The sequence below is a fragment of the Macaca fascicularis genome, chromosome 9 (genome assembly GCF_037993035.2).
Source record: "Macaca fascicularis isolate 582-1 chromosome 9, T2T-MFA8v1.1".
Taxonomy (NCBI): Eukaryota; Metazoa; Chordata; class Mammalia; order Primates; family Cercopithecidae; genus Macaca; species Macaca fascicularis.
In genome coordinates this window covers 111,945,497-111,958,446 of record NC_088383.1, presented here as the reverse complement: position 1 = coordinate 111,958,446, position 12,950 = coordinate 111,945,497, and the positions used below count along the sequence as shown (strand labels likewise).

At 46.4% G+C, this 12,950-nt stretch overlaps 1 protein-coding gene across 8 annotated transcripts in view; it reads right to left on the bottom strand.

The window, feature by feature from the left end:
- Positions 1-7,905, bottom strand: part of CNNM2 (cyclin and CBS domain divalent metal cation transport mediator 2) — a 170,927-nt gene extending 163,022 nt beyond the window's left edge. For all 8 annotated transcript variants that reach the window (XR_012418176.1, XR_012418175.1, XR_012418177.1 and 5 more), the window contains exon 1: positions 6,107-7,905. Coding sequence is in view for 3 of the 8 variants with exons in the window: in XM_005566327.5 (XP_005566384.1) it covers positions 6,107-7,727 (1,621 nt within the window). In the remaining 5 variants the exon portion in view is untranslated. The remainder of the gene's footprint in view (positions 1-6,106) is intronic.
- Positions 7,906-12,950: the final 5,045 nt, after the last annotated feature.

The following is a 12,950-nucleotide window of genomic DNA, read 5'->3' as shown; positions in this document are numbered from 1 at the left end:
AAGGGTTCTAGTTCAGTTGATGCTACTAGCTAGGTAGGTGGCCCTAAATAGGTCATTTACTTTGTTTTTTCTCTTTCCCAGGGTTTACCTTCCTTAATCAAGGGGCTAACTAACCAGTTTCTCCTAAACTCACCTAACCATAAGAAGTACACCAGGGAAACTGTAAATGACATGGATTTCAAAAGCCCTTTCCCAATTCAGGAGGTCTCTGGGTGAGGCCTAAGACCTTACTCTTATTAAGTGACCCAAGTAAATCTTTTTTTTTTTTTTTTTTTCTTTTGAGACAGAGTTTCGCTCTTGTTGCCCAGGCTGGAGTGCAATGGTGCGATCTCAGTTCACCGCAGCCTCTGCCTCCCGGGTTCAAGCAATTCTCCTACCTCAGCCTCCCGAGTAGCTGGGATTATAGGCATGCGCCACCATGTCCGGTTAATGTTGTATTTTTAGTAGAGACAGGGTCTCTCCATATTGGTCAAGCTGGTCTCAAACTCCCAACCTCAGGTGATCCACCTGCCTCGGCCTCCCAAAGTGCCCGGATTACAGGCGTGAGCTACCGCACCTGGCCCCAAGTAAATCTTATCATCAGGTAAGTCTGACAAACACTGGACTAGATAATCCTCAAGTTACCTGCCTTCCAGCTCTGATTCTGTACTATCTGGCTATCTCATAATGATGTTCTAAAAACACACAAAATTACATTCATTTAATGTATGTTACTGCACAAAAATAAATGTACAAGATCATGAAAACAAATATATCCACTCCCTGTGACACCATTCATACCTTTAAACACTAATTAAAAACATCTTCTGGCCAGGCATGGTGGCATGCACCTGTAATCCCAGCACTCTGGGAGGCTGAGATGGGAGGATTTCTTGAGGCCAGGAGTTCAAGACCAGCCTGGGCAACATAGCAAGACCCTAACAAATACTTATAAAATAAATTTAAAAACAAAAGTCTTCCTAGATTCAAGGCAAATACAACACTTAATTTGGTGAGAAAAAAATGTATTTAATATTAAGCTCTCAGTATATTAATATGGAGAGACTTGCTGAGTTATAGAAAGAAATTACCTAATATCTTAGGTGAAAACTATACAGTGCATTCTTTCCTTGAAGAACATTATCTGGTGATCCCACCTGTTCCTAAGAAAAAGCTAGAAAAGAGGCTGGCTAAGTCCCTAGCAGCTGTAAATAGCATGCTCTGCAATACTGGAATGCAACTGTTATAAAGCTAAGAGAAAAATAAGGAAACAGTAACTGGTTACGAATTCTTCAAATGCACCTCAGCATAGACAACTGGGTGGCCCAATCTTTTGTGAGGACGGTTTTGTCAGGTGAACGGAGAGCCTCTAACATGCTTTCCACACACAAAGGTGGCAGCCTTTCATTTTGCTTTTCCTTCCCCTACACTACATTGCTGTAGTTTTTCTAAAATTCTCATAATCCTCTAGTGGTATTTACTGAATTTATTCTCTTATTTAGATTCGTAAGTAACTATAAAACTAACATACACAAAAAAAGAGAAAGGTTCCTTGCATGGAATACAGAGAGCAGAGTTATGTAATGGATGCTCATTAGCAACCAGTTATACAGATAGATTCAAAAATGTAAATAAAAACCAAGATTAAAACACAAAACTGAGTTTGACCAATTACTATGTGACCCTTGCAACAGAAACAGATAAGAAACCAACAGTGAAACATATTACATAATTTAGCCATGGGAAAAACAGCTGTAGAGCAGCCCATGGAAGAAGCACATTAGTATAGCACAATGTTAGTACAAAACATTTCCAAAATGAATTTTGATGCTTGATATGCAAATGCTTTCAACACAATTCTTTAGACTTAGGATCACACAGGCCAAAAAACTGATTTGTTTTAATGGCAAAAAAAGGGGACACCAGTTGTTATGCACAACACCACAGAAGCACTGGGTTTAAAGTCATATATATGTTTAAACACATTTTTTTTTTCTATTGCCCAACAGGCTCTGAGGCAGTGTTGAGACAAAAGACTAAACCTCACACTCAGTAAAACAGAAATGTCAAACCAGGATCAAGGAGAGCAGCATAAGAGAGAGGTTAAGAGAGCAGGTTCTGGTGTCACAAAGACCTAAGTTAAAACCCCAAGGCACAAATTACTGTGCAACCTTGAACAAATCATTTCACCCGAGTCAATTTCCTCATTTGTAAAATGGAGATAATACTTCATTCAGCCATTGTGAGATTTAAACGTGATTCATACAAAGCCCTAGCCTCTATACCTGGCAAAGAATACACAGGTAAGTAGTAATCATCACCATCATCATGAGCAAACTGTAAAATTAGCACAATTACTATCTCAAATAAAACCAAGAGTTTCCTGGTAGCCAGAGAAAAAAAGACAATCACAGTCTGAATTCAGCCTGGGCAACATAGTGAGACCTTGTCTCTTGGGAGGAAAAAAAAAAAAGGAAGAAGAAAGAAGACATTCACATATACTAATATAAATGTGGCTTTTCTTCCCACATTACAGAACATTCTGTTTCCTCCTCCCTAATAAAGAATAACTCAGACTAATTCTGTACAACTATATACAGGAAAGTCTTCAATATAGAACTTCTTAATTAGGAAGGACAATTTTGTTTCTTTTTTCTTTTTTTTTTTTGAGACAGGGTCTTTGTCCCCAAGGCTGGAGTGCACCATCTCAGCTCATTGCAATCTCCGCCTCCCAGGCTCAAGGGATCCTCACAGGCTCAAGGAATCCTCCCACCTCAGGCCTCCCAAGGAGTTGGGACCACAGGTACACACCACCACGCCCTGCTAATTTTTGTATTTGTTGTAAGGACGGGGTTTCACCAGGTTGCCCAGGCTAGTCTCGAACTCTTGGGCTCAAGTCATCTGCCCACCTTGGCCTCCTAAAGTGCTGGGATTATAGGCATGAGCCACCATGCCTGGTCAAAAGGATAATTTTCAATGAGATCTGGATTTATGATCTAACTGGTTTGGGGAGGTACAGTTGGTATTGTGGGGGGTGTTTTGTTTTTTCTTGTTTGTTTGTAAATGAGGAATTTAGAAGAGAGGTAGAGGAAGAAAAAGTCTTCAAACCATTCAACACACCATTATTCAGTAGAGAAAAACAATAGAAGGTTGATTGTTAACATTATGTCATAATTGATTTAGAAAATGAACACACGAAAATCAGGTAAAATGTTTTAACTCAGACATAAAGGCCGGGCGCGGTGGCTCAAGCCTGTAATCCCAGCACTTTGGGAGGCTGAGACGGGCGGATCACAAGGTCAGGAGATGGAGACCATCTTGGCTAACACGGTGAAACCCCGTCTTTACTAAAAAATACAAAAAACTAGCCGGGCGAGGTGGCGGGCGCCTGTAGTCCCAGCTACTCGGGAGGCTGAGGCAGGAGAATGGCGTAAACCCAGGAGGCAGAGCTTGCAGTGAGCTGAGATCCGACCACTGCACTCCAGCCTGGGCGGCAGAGCGAGACTCCGTCTCAAAAAAAAAAAAAAAAAAAGTAACCAAACTAATTTAAAAAAAAAAAAATCCAAGAAAGGGAAGGTGAAAAAAATCAATTATTCCCATAGTTTAAGTAACAAATATCCATTCTGTCCTTTTAAGATCATGGCTTAAATTTCCCATTTGCAACCAACTATCTTTGCCTGCTCTTCCGAATGTGCCACTAGCTTGAATGTATGTCTTTAACTTGGACTATCTTCTTAACCAAATACATCATTCTGGTTAAAGACAAAAATAAAATCTTGTACCTTATTATTTTTCGAGAATTCATGGGGAAATATTAGTAATTCCATTATTTAAAGAATACATTTCAAAAAAATACTAAGTGGTAATTCTGAAGGAAAAAGAGCTCCTCGTGAAAATAAATCCATCAAGAAAAATTGTTCAAGGTCAATCAAGCACAAATTTCAAAATAATACAAATTTTGAAATTTTGAGTAGGGACAGGATTAAGGAGCTGTGAGGTGAAAAACGAAATTCTCAAGGTAAAAAGATACAGAAGTGAAGAAAAGACTTCAGCAAGAAGTACAAACTAGTGTCATCAATTCATGAGTAAATGTGCAAAATTCTAAGTAATAAAAAACTCAAGCAATCACTCACCTGTATCAATATTGGGGAATTTAGCAATAGAAAGACTTTTAGGGGCATTTCCAAACATTCCAACATATCTTTCTGTATTACAGACATTACTGCAAAATGAAAGAAGTTAGATGCTCTAATTAACAACTTAATGGTGAAAGAATGACACCCCCAAAAGAAGCTATGTCACCTAGAGATACTGGACATTTTCTTTTTACTATTTAAGAAACCAGAAGAACCTCCTGCTTTTAAATGCAAATTTACCAATCTTCAAAACACATTCTGCTCTTTTCCTTTGTATAAAAATTACTGCAATGTGGCCGGGCGCGGTGGCTCACGCCTGTAATCCCAACACTTTGGGAGACCGAGGCAGGCGGATCATGAGGTCAGGAGATCGAGACCATCCTGGCTAACATGGTGAAACCCTGTCTCTACTAAAAATATAAAAAATTAGCCGGGCATGGTGGCAGGCGCCTGTAGTCTCAGCTACTTGGGAGGCTGAGGCAGGAGAATGGTGTGAACCTGGGAGGCAGAGCTTGCAGTGAGTGGAGATTGTGCCACCGCATTCCAGCCTGGGCGACGGAGCGAGACTCCGTCTCAAAAAAAAAAAAAAAAAAAAATTACTACAATGAGATCCTGTTCTAAAGAGGGCATCATTCAACCAGAAAAACGGAATTAGGACAACCATATGCTCTTTGAGTATGTTCAGATCATCATATCCAGTGAGCTGTCACTAGGTACATATCACCTTCTTCAGAGGAGAGACTACTACCAGTGATCAAAATTCTATTTGAAGAAGGAAAACTTGGTTTTGAGGACTATTAGGTCACGAAAGTTTACATACACATTTCAGTACCCGCACATGCACTAGCATCATAATAATTCAAAAACTCAGCATCCCTTGGTTTTCAAATAACACTATTTGAAATAGTGGAAACATTTTACTGGAAACATTCAGAACTTCAATAATAATAGTACAAGTTGCTATTTACCTGTTCATTATATGGTCAAGCGAACAAATACCACAATGCAAGAAATGATGTGTTGTATAATTTCTCACCTTGGAACAGTGAGAGTTGACGGAGACATACTTCAGTTTAATGTATCGGATGACCAAGGTGGAAAAAAAGAACACTTAGACTGAAAGAGTCAAGAAATAAATAAGCCCCAATAGAGGGATTCATCCCACTGTTAAAGGTGCAAGCTTTCTGCCAAAATCACACTTGGTTTGGGCAACTGTAACTATTGTCAGATAAACGTAAACAAATAGTGAAGAAGGCTACGGGACATACAGCCTCTTCACAAAAGGCTGGCTAACCGCTAGTCTTTCCAAGTTACATATTAGTAATTTTAATTTAAAACAACAACAACAACAACACTTTTCTAGCTAAGAGAAGTCACATCGAAAATGGGTGATTTTTTTGGCGATACTTAGTTTACCCCGCCCCTTACCCTCAAAGGCAGACCTCAATCTTCCCCGTAAGTTGCCAGGCAAGCAGGAACAGAAGCTATAGAAAATGTACTTCGATCTTTGAAAGGCCAGTGTGGATGTTTAAGGAGAAGGAAAACGACTGCACTGAGTTTACAAAAGCTATTTACATGTTTTCCAAATGCCTGTGATTAAAGTCAACCAAATGGCATGGCATCAGCCAGCCCCTACCTTCACCTACCCACTGAGAACCCAGACAATGAAGGCGGCAGACCCCTCAAGCACAGAGGCCCCACACACGGAACCAAAAAAAAAAAAGTGTCATGCACAGAAATTACACAGCCTGCTTTTTGATAATGGTAAAAAGTAAGTGATGGCAGTCTTGTGCTTTAAAATAACCTAGTAGCACTTACTAGTTCAATCCATCCCCAAATCCACGCCACCCTTTCAACTTTGCAATTAAGAGAGAGAAGGAGAAATCCCGGTCAACTCGCCTTGGGGGGTTGGTCTGAGGGTAGAGGGCTCAAGTAGGGAAGAGGATGGAGAGAGAAAGAGCAAGCCAATGAAAGAGACCAAAATTTCCCACCTTTCTTAAATTCTTCCAGCATAGCGTCCAACTTGGTGTCATTGAAAACAAAGTGCAAGGGGTGGTTATAAAATTTGGTGATGGTTTTCAGGGGAGTACAGTCATCTGGATCCACGAAGGCCAAGTCTTTGACGAACAGCAGGTCCACGATATTGGAGCGCTCCCCTTCAAACACTGGAATGCGGGTGTAGCCGCTCTCCATGATCTCAGACATGGTGTTGAAATCCAGGATGGCTTCGCCAGTGATCATGAAGCAGTCCCGGAGTGGGGTCATCACGTCCTCCACCGTCTTGGTGCGGAGCTCCAGCGCCCCTTGGATGATGTTCAGTTCCTCCTTAACGAGGTCGTTGTAGGGGTCGGTGACCCGGAGCATCTCCAGCAGTTTTTCCCGGTTATAGACGGTGCCTATCTCCTGGCCTAGGACGCAGTCCAGCAGCTTGCTGACCGGGTAGGAAGCGGGGAAGGTCATCATCATGAAAAACTTGGTGAGGAAGATGGTGTTGGCCCCCACAGCCAGGCCGTGGCGGGAGCAGATGGCCTGGGGCACTATCTCCCCGAAGATGACGATGCCGATGGTGGAGACCACCACGGCCACGAGGCCCGAGCCGGCGATGTCGTCGAGCAGGATGGTGAGCGTGGTGTTGACCAGCACGTTGCCCAGCAGCAGTGAGCACAGCAGGTAGTTGCCTTGCCTGCGCACCGGCTCGATGCGCTTGGCGTAATTCTTCTCCTTCTCCGTGCCGCAGTTCTGCACGATGCGCAGCTCCATCGGGTCCAGGGCCATGAGCCCCAGGTTGAGGCCACTGAACATGCCCGACAGGCACAGCAGCAGCGAAATGAAGATCACCTGCAGCCAGAAGGGCAGCAGGAATTTCTTCTCTTCGCCTACGATCATCTTGGTGTCCTCGCCGTCGTGGTAAATCCAGGTGGTCTCGGCCCACGGGGGTGGCGGGAGCCCGGCCACCCCCGAGCCGCCCTTGCCCCCGACGGTGCCACCCGCGGATCCCGAGCCGCCGGCACCCAGGGCGGGCGTGGAGAGCGACGTGCACAGGTAATAGGACTTGCTCTTCTCCATCTTGCGTAGCGGTTTGATCTCGATCTCGATGATGCCCGAGGTGCGGCGGTTGAGAATGATGTGGGGCAAGATGATGATGTCTGAGGTGCGGATGCCGCAGCGCTGGGGGCCGCTGTCCGGCTCCGGCGGCGCGGGGCCCCCCAGCCCGCGCTCCCCCGGGCTGTGGCGCCGCCGCTCGTGTTCGGTGAAGGCGATGCGGGACCACGTCTCGTTGTTGATGTTCTGCCCGTACACCCGCAGCTTGACCCGGGTCCGTTCGCTCACCCGCAGCGCCCCCCCTTCCATGAACGACACGTCGTTCGTGTCCTCCAGCCGCAGCCCGATGATCACCGTCTCCTCGTTCTCGCCCACCGCTGCGCAGCCGCCCGCGCCGCAGCAGCAGCTCAGCAGGAGCAGCGGCAGCAGCCGCCCCGCAGCCGCCTGCAGGACCCCCCGGCCGCGGGCGCTGAGGCTGCGGCGCGCCGCCATCTTCCAAGTGGGCAGTGCGGCGGCTGCCTGCCCGCCCGCCATCTTTACTTTGGGTTCACAAGCGCCACAGCCAATCATAGGGTGGCTGCTCCAGCTGCGGCTTCATCCTTTCCACCCGGCGGCGCGAGCGCAGGTACCTGCCCCTGGGCGAGACTGCAACTGAGCGTCCGCGGCCAGTGCTCAGCAGTTCGCCTCCCTGACTGACACTGACTCGACCTCGGCCAGCTGAGGAACCCCGAGGCTCGCGGGAGGGGACAGAGGGAGGGAGAGGAGCGCCGGCTGCTCCCGCGAGAGGCAGGCCCACTGGCCAATCACAAGCGGGCGCCCGCCCTCCCAGCCAGGGGGCTGGAATGGGGGCGTGACCGTGTGCCGTTCCGCGAACCAATGGTAAGGTAAATGGGTGGGGCGATGAGAGCCACCGTCCCCCTCTGCACGCCAAGTTTCCAACTGAAAGGCGCGTGACTCTTGTGTATGTGCGAGGGGAGGGGGCGTGGCCAGCTGGGACTCGAGAGCCAGTCAAAGATGAGAGTTGTAGGAAAGGGGCGTGGCCTCCGTCCTGCTGCCAATGGGAAGGAGCCGTCCCCGGGGCCCGCGCTCCCCGGGGGACCCTGTAGTAGATCCGGGAGCCTGGACCGGCCGGGCTTGGACTAAAGCCCTGCGGCGCAAGGCGGCAGGTTCCCGATGCACTGGCTTGCTGGCTCTGCAGTTGTCAGTTCGTGGGCAGAAAGCCGCAGCGCCCTCCTGCCCCGGGGGCCCGAGAAGCCAACTAGAGGCGGCTTGGGATGCACACAGCCTAAAAAGCCGGGGCACCGGCCGCTGTCCCCAACTCTACGTGCGCGGCGCTCCGCTGGGGTAAGCGGCGTCGGTGGCCCCGGCACAGCTGCCGACCAGCAGTCCTCGCGCCTCAAGACTCCTAGGGTACGCGCTCTCTGCGGCTCGCGATCACATGGCGCCACCTGCGGGCCGCAGGAGCGCCCTGCAACGCTTTCCAGGTCCGCGGCATACCCCGAAAGGTGTACAGAAAGTTACGGATGGCGCGGTCAGAGGGACAGTTCCCCAAATTTGCTAGTCATAGAACCCCTACATATTATTACTAAAAGTATATACTTCCTAGACCCTTTTCCATATTTACAGAGTGGGAAGGGCCCCGAATCTGTATTCCCAACAGGAACCCAGGCAAGTTAAGGAAATGGGAGGGCGGCAAGCATCCTATCCTAAGCAGACCCGCAGAGGCTCATTCTTAATCACACTGGCCAAACTCTGCTAGGGTCATAGGTCACTCAAGAGCAAAAAGTTCTGGAAACCTAGCTCCCCAGTACTCCCAGCGTCACCTGGAGGTGACGAGGTAGCAAAGTAGCTGTCAAATTGATCTTTTCCTTGAAACTTAAAACATTAAAAATGTTTAATGTTTCTCTACCTCTTTTGTATTCTACAAGCACATTCCGGCCCCCCCCCCCCCCCCCGCCGCTTTTATAAATGCGTCAAACGTCTCTGATTAATTTCTGGTATGAGTAATTTCTGGAATGATTGCAGTGGCCTCCTAACTGATCTTCCCTCTTCGACACCTGCTCCTTTCCCTTCTTAACCCAGCAGCAAGTGATCTTGTCCATGAGATTCTGTATCTCTCTTGGCTGAAACGCCTCCACTGGCTTCCCATCTCATCCTAGTAGGCTCAAAGGTCTGCTACCTCTCGTTACTTCTCGGACCTCATCACCTGCTGTTCTCCTAGTGGAAGGAGACAGATAATAAGCCAAATTAATTTCTCTCCAAGCTGTTTCTCCATCACTCCAGGGATTTTCCCCTGCGAGACTTTGCACTTGCTGTTTGTTTCCTGGGCTTAAGATGTCAGCATAGCCTTTTTCACCTCCTTTAGTGCTTTGCTCAAAAGCCATCTGATTTTAAACTTGTGGAAAACACTCCCTCTATGCCGCATCTACTTTATTTTTCTTCAAAGCAAAGATCGCTTTCTAATACACTATGTAAATTATTGATTTGGTTTGTTATCTGTCTCCTTCCACTAGAACTTAAGCTCCCTGAGGGCAGAAAGTGTGTCTGTTTGTTCACTGCTGTATCACAAGGGCCTAGAATAGTAGATATATAGATATAGATATGTCATATACATATGTATTATATTTATATATATATATATATATTTTTTTTTTTTTTTTTTTTTTTGAGAGACAGTCTCACTCTGTCACCCAGGCTGGAGTGCAGTGGCACGATCTCAGTTAACTGCAACCTCCGCCTCCTAGGTTCAAGGGATTCTCTCCTGCCTCAGCTTCCCTAGTAGCTAGGACTACAGGCATGCACCACTATGCCCAGCTAATTTTTGTATTTTCGGTAGAGATGGGGTTTCACTCTATATTGGCTAGGCTGGTCTCAAACTCCTGGCCTCAGGTGATCCACCCACTTGGGCCTCCCAAAGTGCTGGGATTACAGGCGTGAGCCACCATGCCTGGCCCTAGATATTCTTTATTCTTTTCAAAAAAACAAAAAACAAGGTCTCACTCTGTCATCCAGGCTGGAGTACAGTGGCACAGTCATGGCTCACTGCAGTCTCCACTTCCTGGGCTCAGCCTCCCAAGTAGCTAGGACTACCAGCACACGCCACCACATCTGCCTAATTTTCTTTTAATTTTTAGTAGAGACAGGGTTTTGCCATGTTTCCAGGCTGGTCTCAAACTTCTTGCCTCAAGAGATCCTCCTTCCTTGGCCTCCCAAAGTGCTGGGATTACATGTATGAGCCACCATGCCCAGCCAATGATAGATATTCAAAACAATATATGTAGAAGGTTAAATAAGTGAAAGTATTTATTCTGATTATTTTAAACAATGCCCTGAATCTAGTTTCCAGCCCTTCCATTTATGATGCTGCTTCCCCTACCCCAAGTCTCATACTGCTATATTTGAAAAGTAAGTTCAGATGAAGAAAACCACCTACAGGCTTGGCATGCATTTATATGAATGGCATTATGGAAGTTTCGAAGGAAAAAAAAATTATTTAAGAATATTTGGCAAAGGTTAAGGACAGACATGATCCTTCTAACTTAGTGGATTGAAAATGAAACCATTTTAACTTCATAAAAAGTGGAAATATTACAAATGTTTTTAAGGGAGCTAAGAGAGAAGACAGGCTCTCAAATGCTGAAAGTACACGTGTGGAATAGGAGTGAAGTGTGGGGAGGAGGAGCTTGCCAACCCTACAGACATCTCCTGTGCATTTCAGAGAAAGCTACAACAGGAAAATGTGACATTCAGCAATTTCGAAGCAAGTTAGAAATTCAGGACTTCATAGAAGAAAAAGGTCAGAAAGGACACCCAGACAACTTACAATATTTAAAAAAAAAAACAAATCTCAAATTCACACGAAGGGTTGCTGAATGATCCTGGGTGGTTGGTGGGGGTTATACTCTTCATGTATACTCAAGACACACAGAACAATCTAGATGCCTAAGCCAAGTAATTGTTCCTTAGCAAGAGGGATCTTCCTTCAAGTTTGAAGGCTTTTTGGCTTCAGGAGTTTCTCTCTCTCTCTCTTTTTTTTTTTTTTTTTTGAGACAGAGTTTCGCTCTTGTCGCCCAGGCTAGAGTGCGGTGCAGTGGCATGATCTCGGCTCACTGCAACCTCTGCCTCCCAGGTTCAAGCAATTCTCCTGCCTCAGCCTCCCAAGTAGCTGGGATTACAGGCACTCGCCACCACACCTGGCTAATTTTTTGTATTTTTAGTAGAGACAGAGTTTTGCCATGTTGGGCAGGCTGGTCTCGAACTCCTAACCTCAGGTGATCCACCTGCCTCAGCTTCCCAAAGTGCTGGGATTACAGGTGTGAGCCACCGTGCCCAGCTGTTACCCTCTCTTTAGCGAGGACCTGCTATAGAGCAGGCTTATGGTGACTTCCAGGGGCTTCCCAGCTCGTCTATTTGTTTAAATGGAGGGCACAGTCAACACCTGCCTCTAGGGATCTCTTCTGAAATCTGGAAGAAAAACAAAAATGAGACTCTTGAATTATGATATTTCACCTCCATAAAGGGGGACAAAAGGCCCAAGATTGCTAAATGGTTGCTACTGCTGCTGCCCAATCCTATTTAAGTTCTGACGGTCTGACCTTGGGCAAGTCATTTAGATAAAGCCAGAACCACATACCTTCCCTAACTAACCCTGCCTTTCCAGAATCCTTCACTAGATACTAAAAGGGAAGGGTGACTTCAATTTTCTCACCTGCAAAAGATAAGCTCCCTGGCTGGGTGCGGTGGCTCACGCCTGTAATCCCAGCACTTTGGGAGGCCGAGGCGGGCGGATCACAAGGTCAGGAGATCGAGACCACGGTGAAACCCCGTCTCTACTAAAAATACAAAAAAAAAAAAAGCCGGGCGCGGTGGCGGGCGCCTGTAGTCCCAGCTACTCAGAAGGCTGAGGCAGGAGAATAGCGTAAACCCAGGAGGCGGAGCTTGCAGTGAGCCGAGATCGCGCCACTGCACTCCAGCCTGGGCGACAGAACGAGACTCCGTCTCAAAAAACAAAAAAAAAAAACAAAAAAAAACAAAAAAAAAAAAGATAAGCTCCCAAGTCTCCAGGTTCAGGGATTTGGAAGGCATTGCATCCAGACCTAAAAGTCTTTTAAAGTTTGGTGAGTTTGATTTTCTTAAAGATGGCAAGTAAAACACTAAATGTCATTCTACACATTTTGTTGCTCAACATAAAGCTGATTTTATAGAGAAGCTTTTATTTTTTCCAAAAATTGCCTACTTATACAAAGTATTCGTATTTATTGCTTCAACGGTATCATTTCTTTTTTCTTTTTAGGGAACAGGGTCTCACTCTGTTGCCCAGGCTGGAGTGCAGTGGCACAATCATAGCTCACTGCAGCCTCAAACTCTTGGGCTCAAACTCAAGCAATCTTCCTTCCTCAGCCTCCTGAGAAGCTGAAGCTATAGGCACAAGCTAATGCATCAGGCTCCAACAACGACATTTTAATCACACCAAAACACAAGATCTTGGCTGGCCATGGTGGCTCATGCCTGTAATCCCACGACTTTAGGAGGCCGAGGCAGGAGGATAACTTGAGCCCAGGAGTTCAAGACCAGCCTGGGCAACATAGTAAGACACTGTCTACCAAAAATAAAATATCAGCTGGGCATGGTGGCATGTTTCTGTAGTCCCAACTACTCAGGAGGCTGAAGTGGGAGGATCACTTGAGCCCAGGTGTTCAAGGCTACAGTGAGCCATGATCGTGCCGCTGCACTCCAGCCTGGGTGACAGAGTGAGACCCTATCTCAAAAAAAAAAAAAAAAAGGTTAGGCATG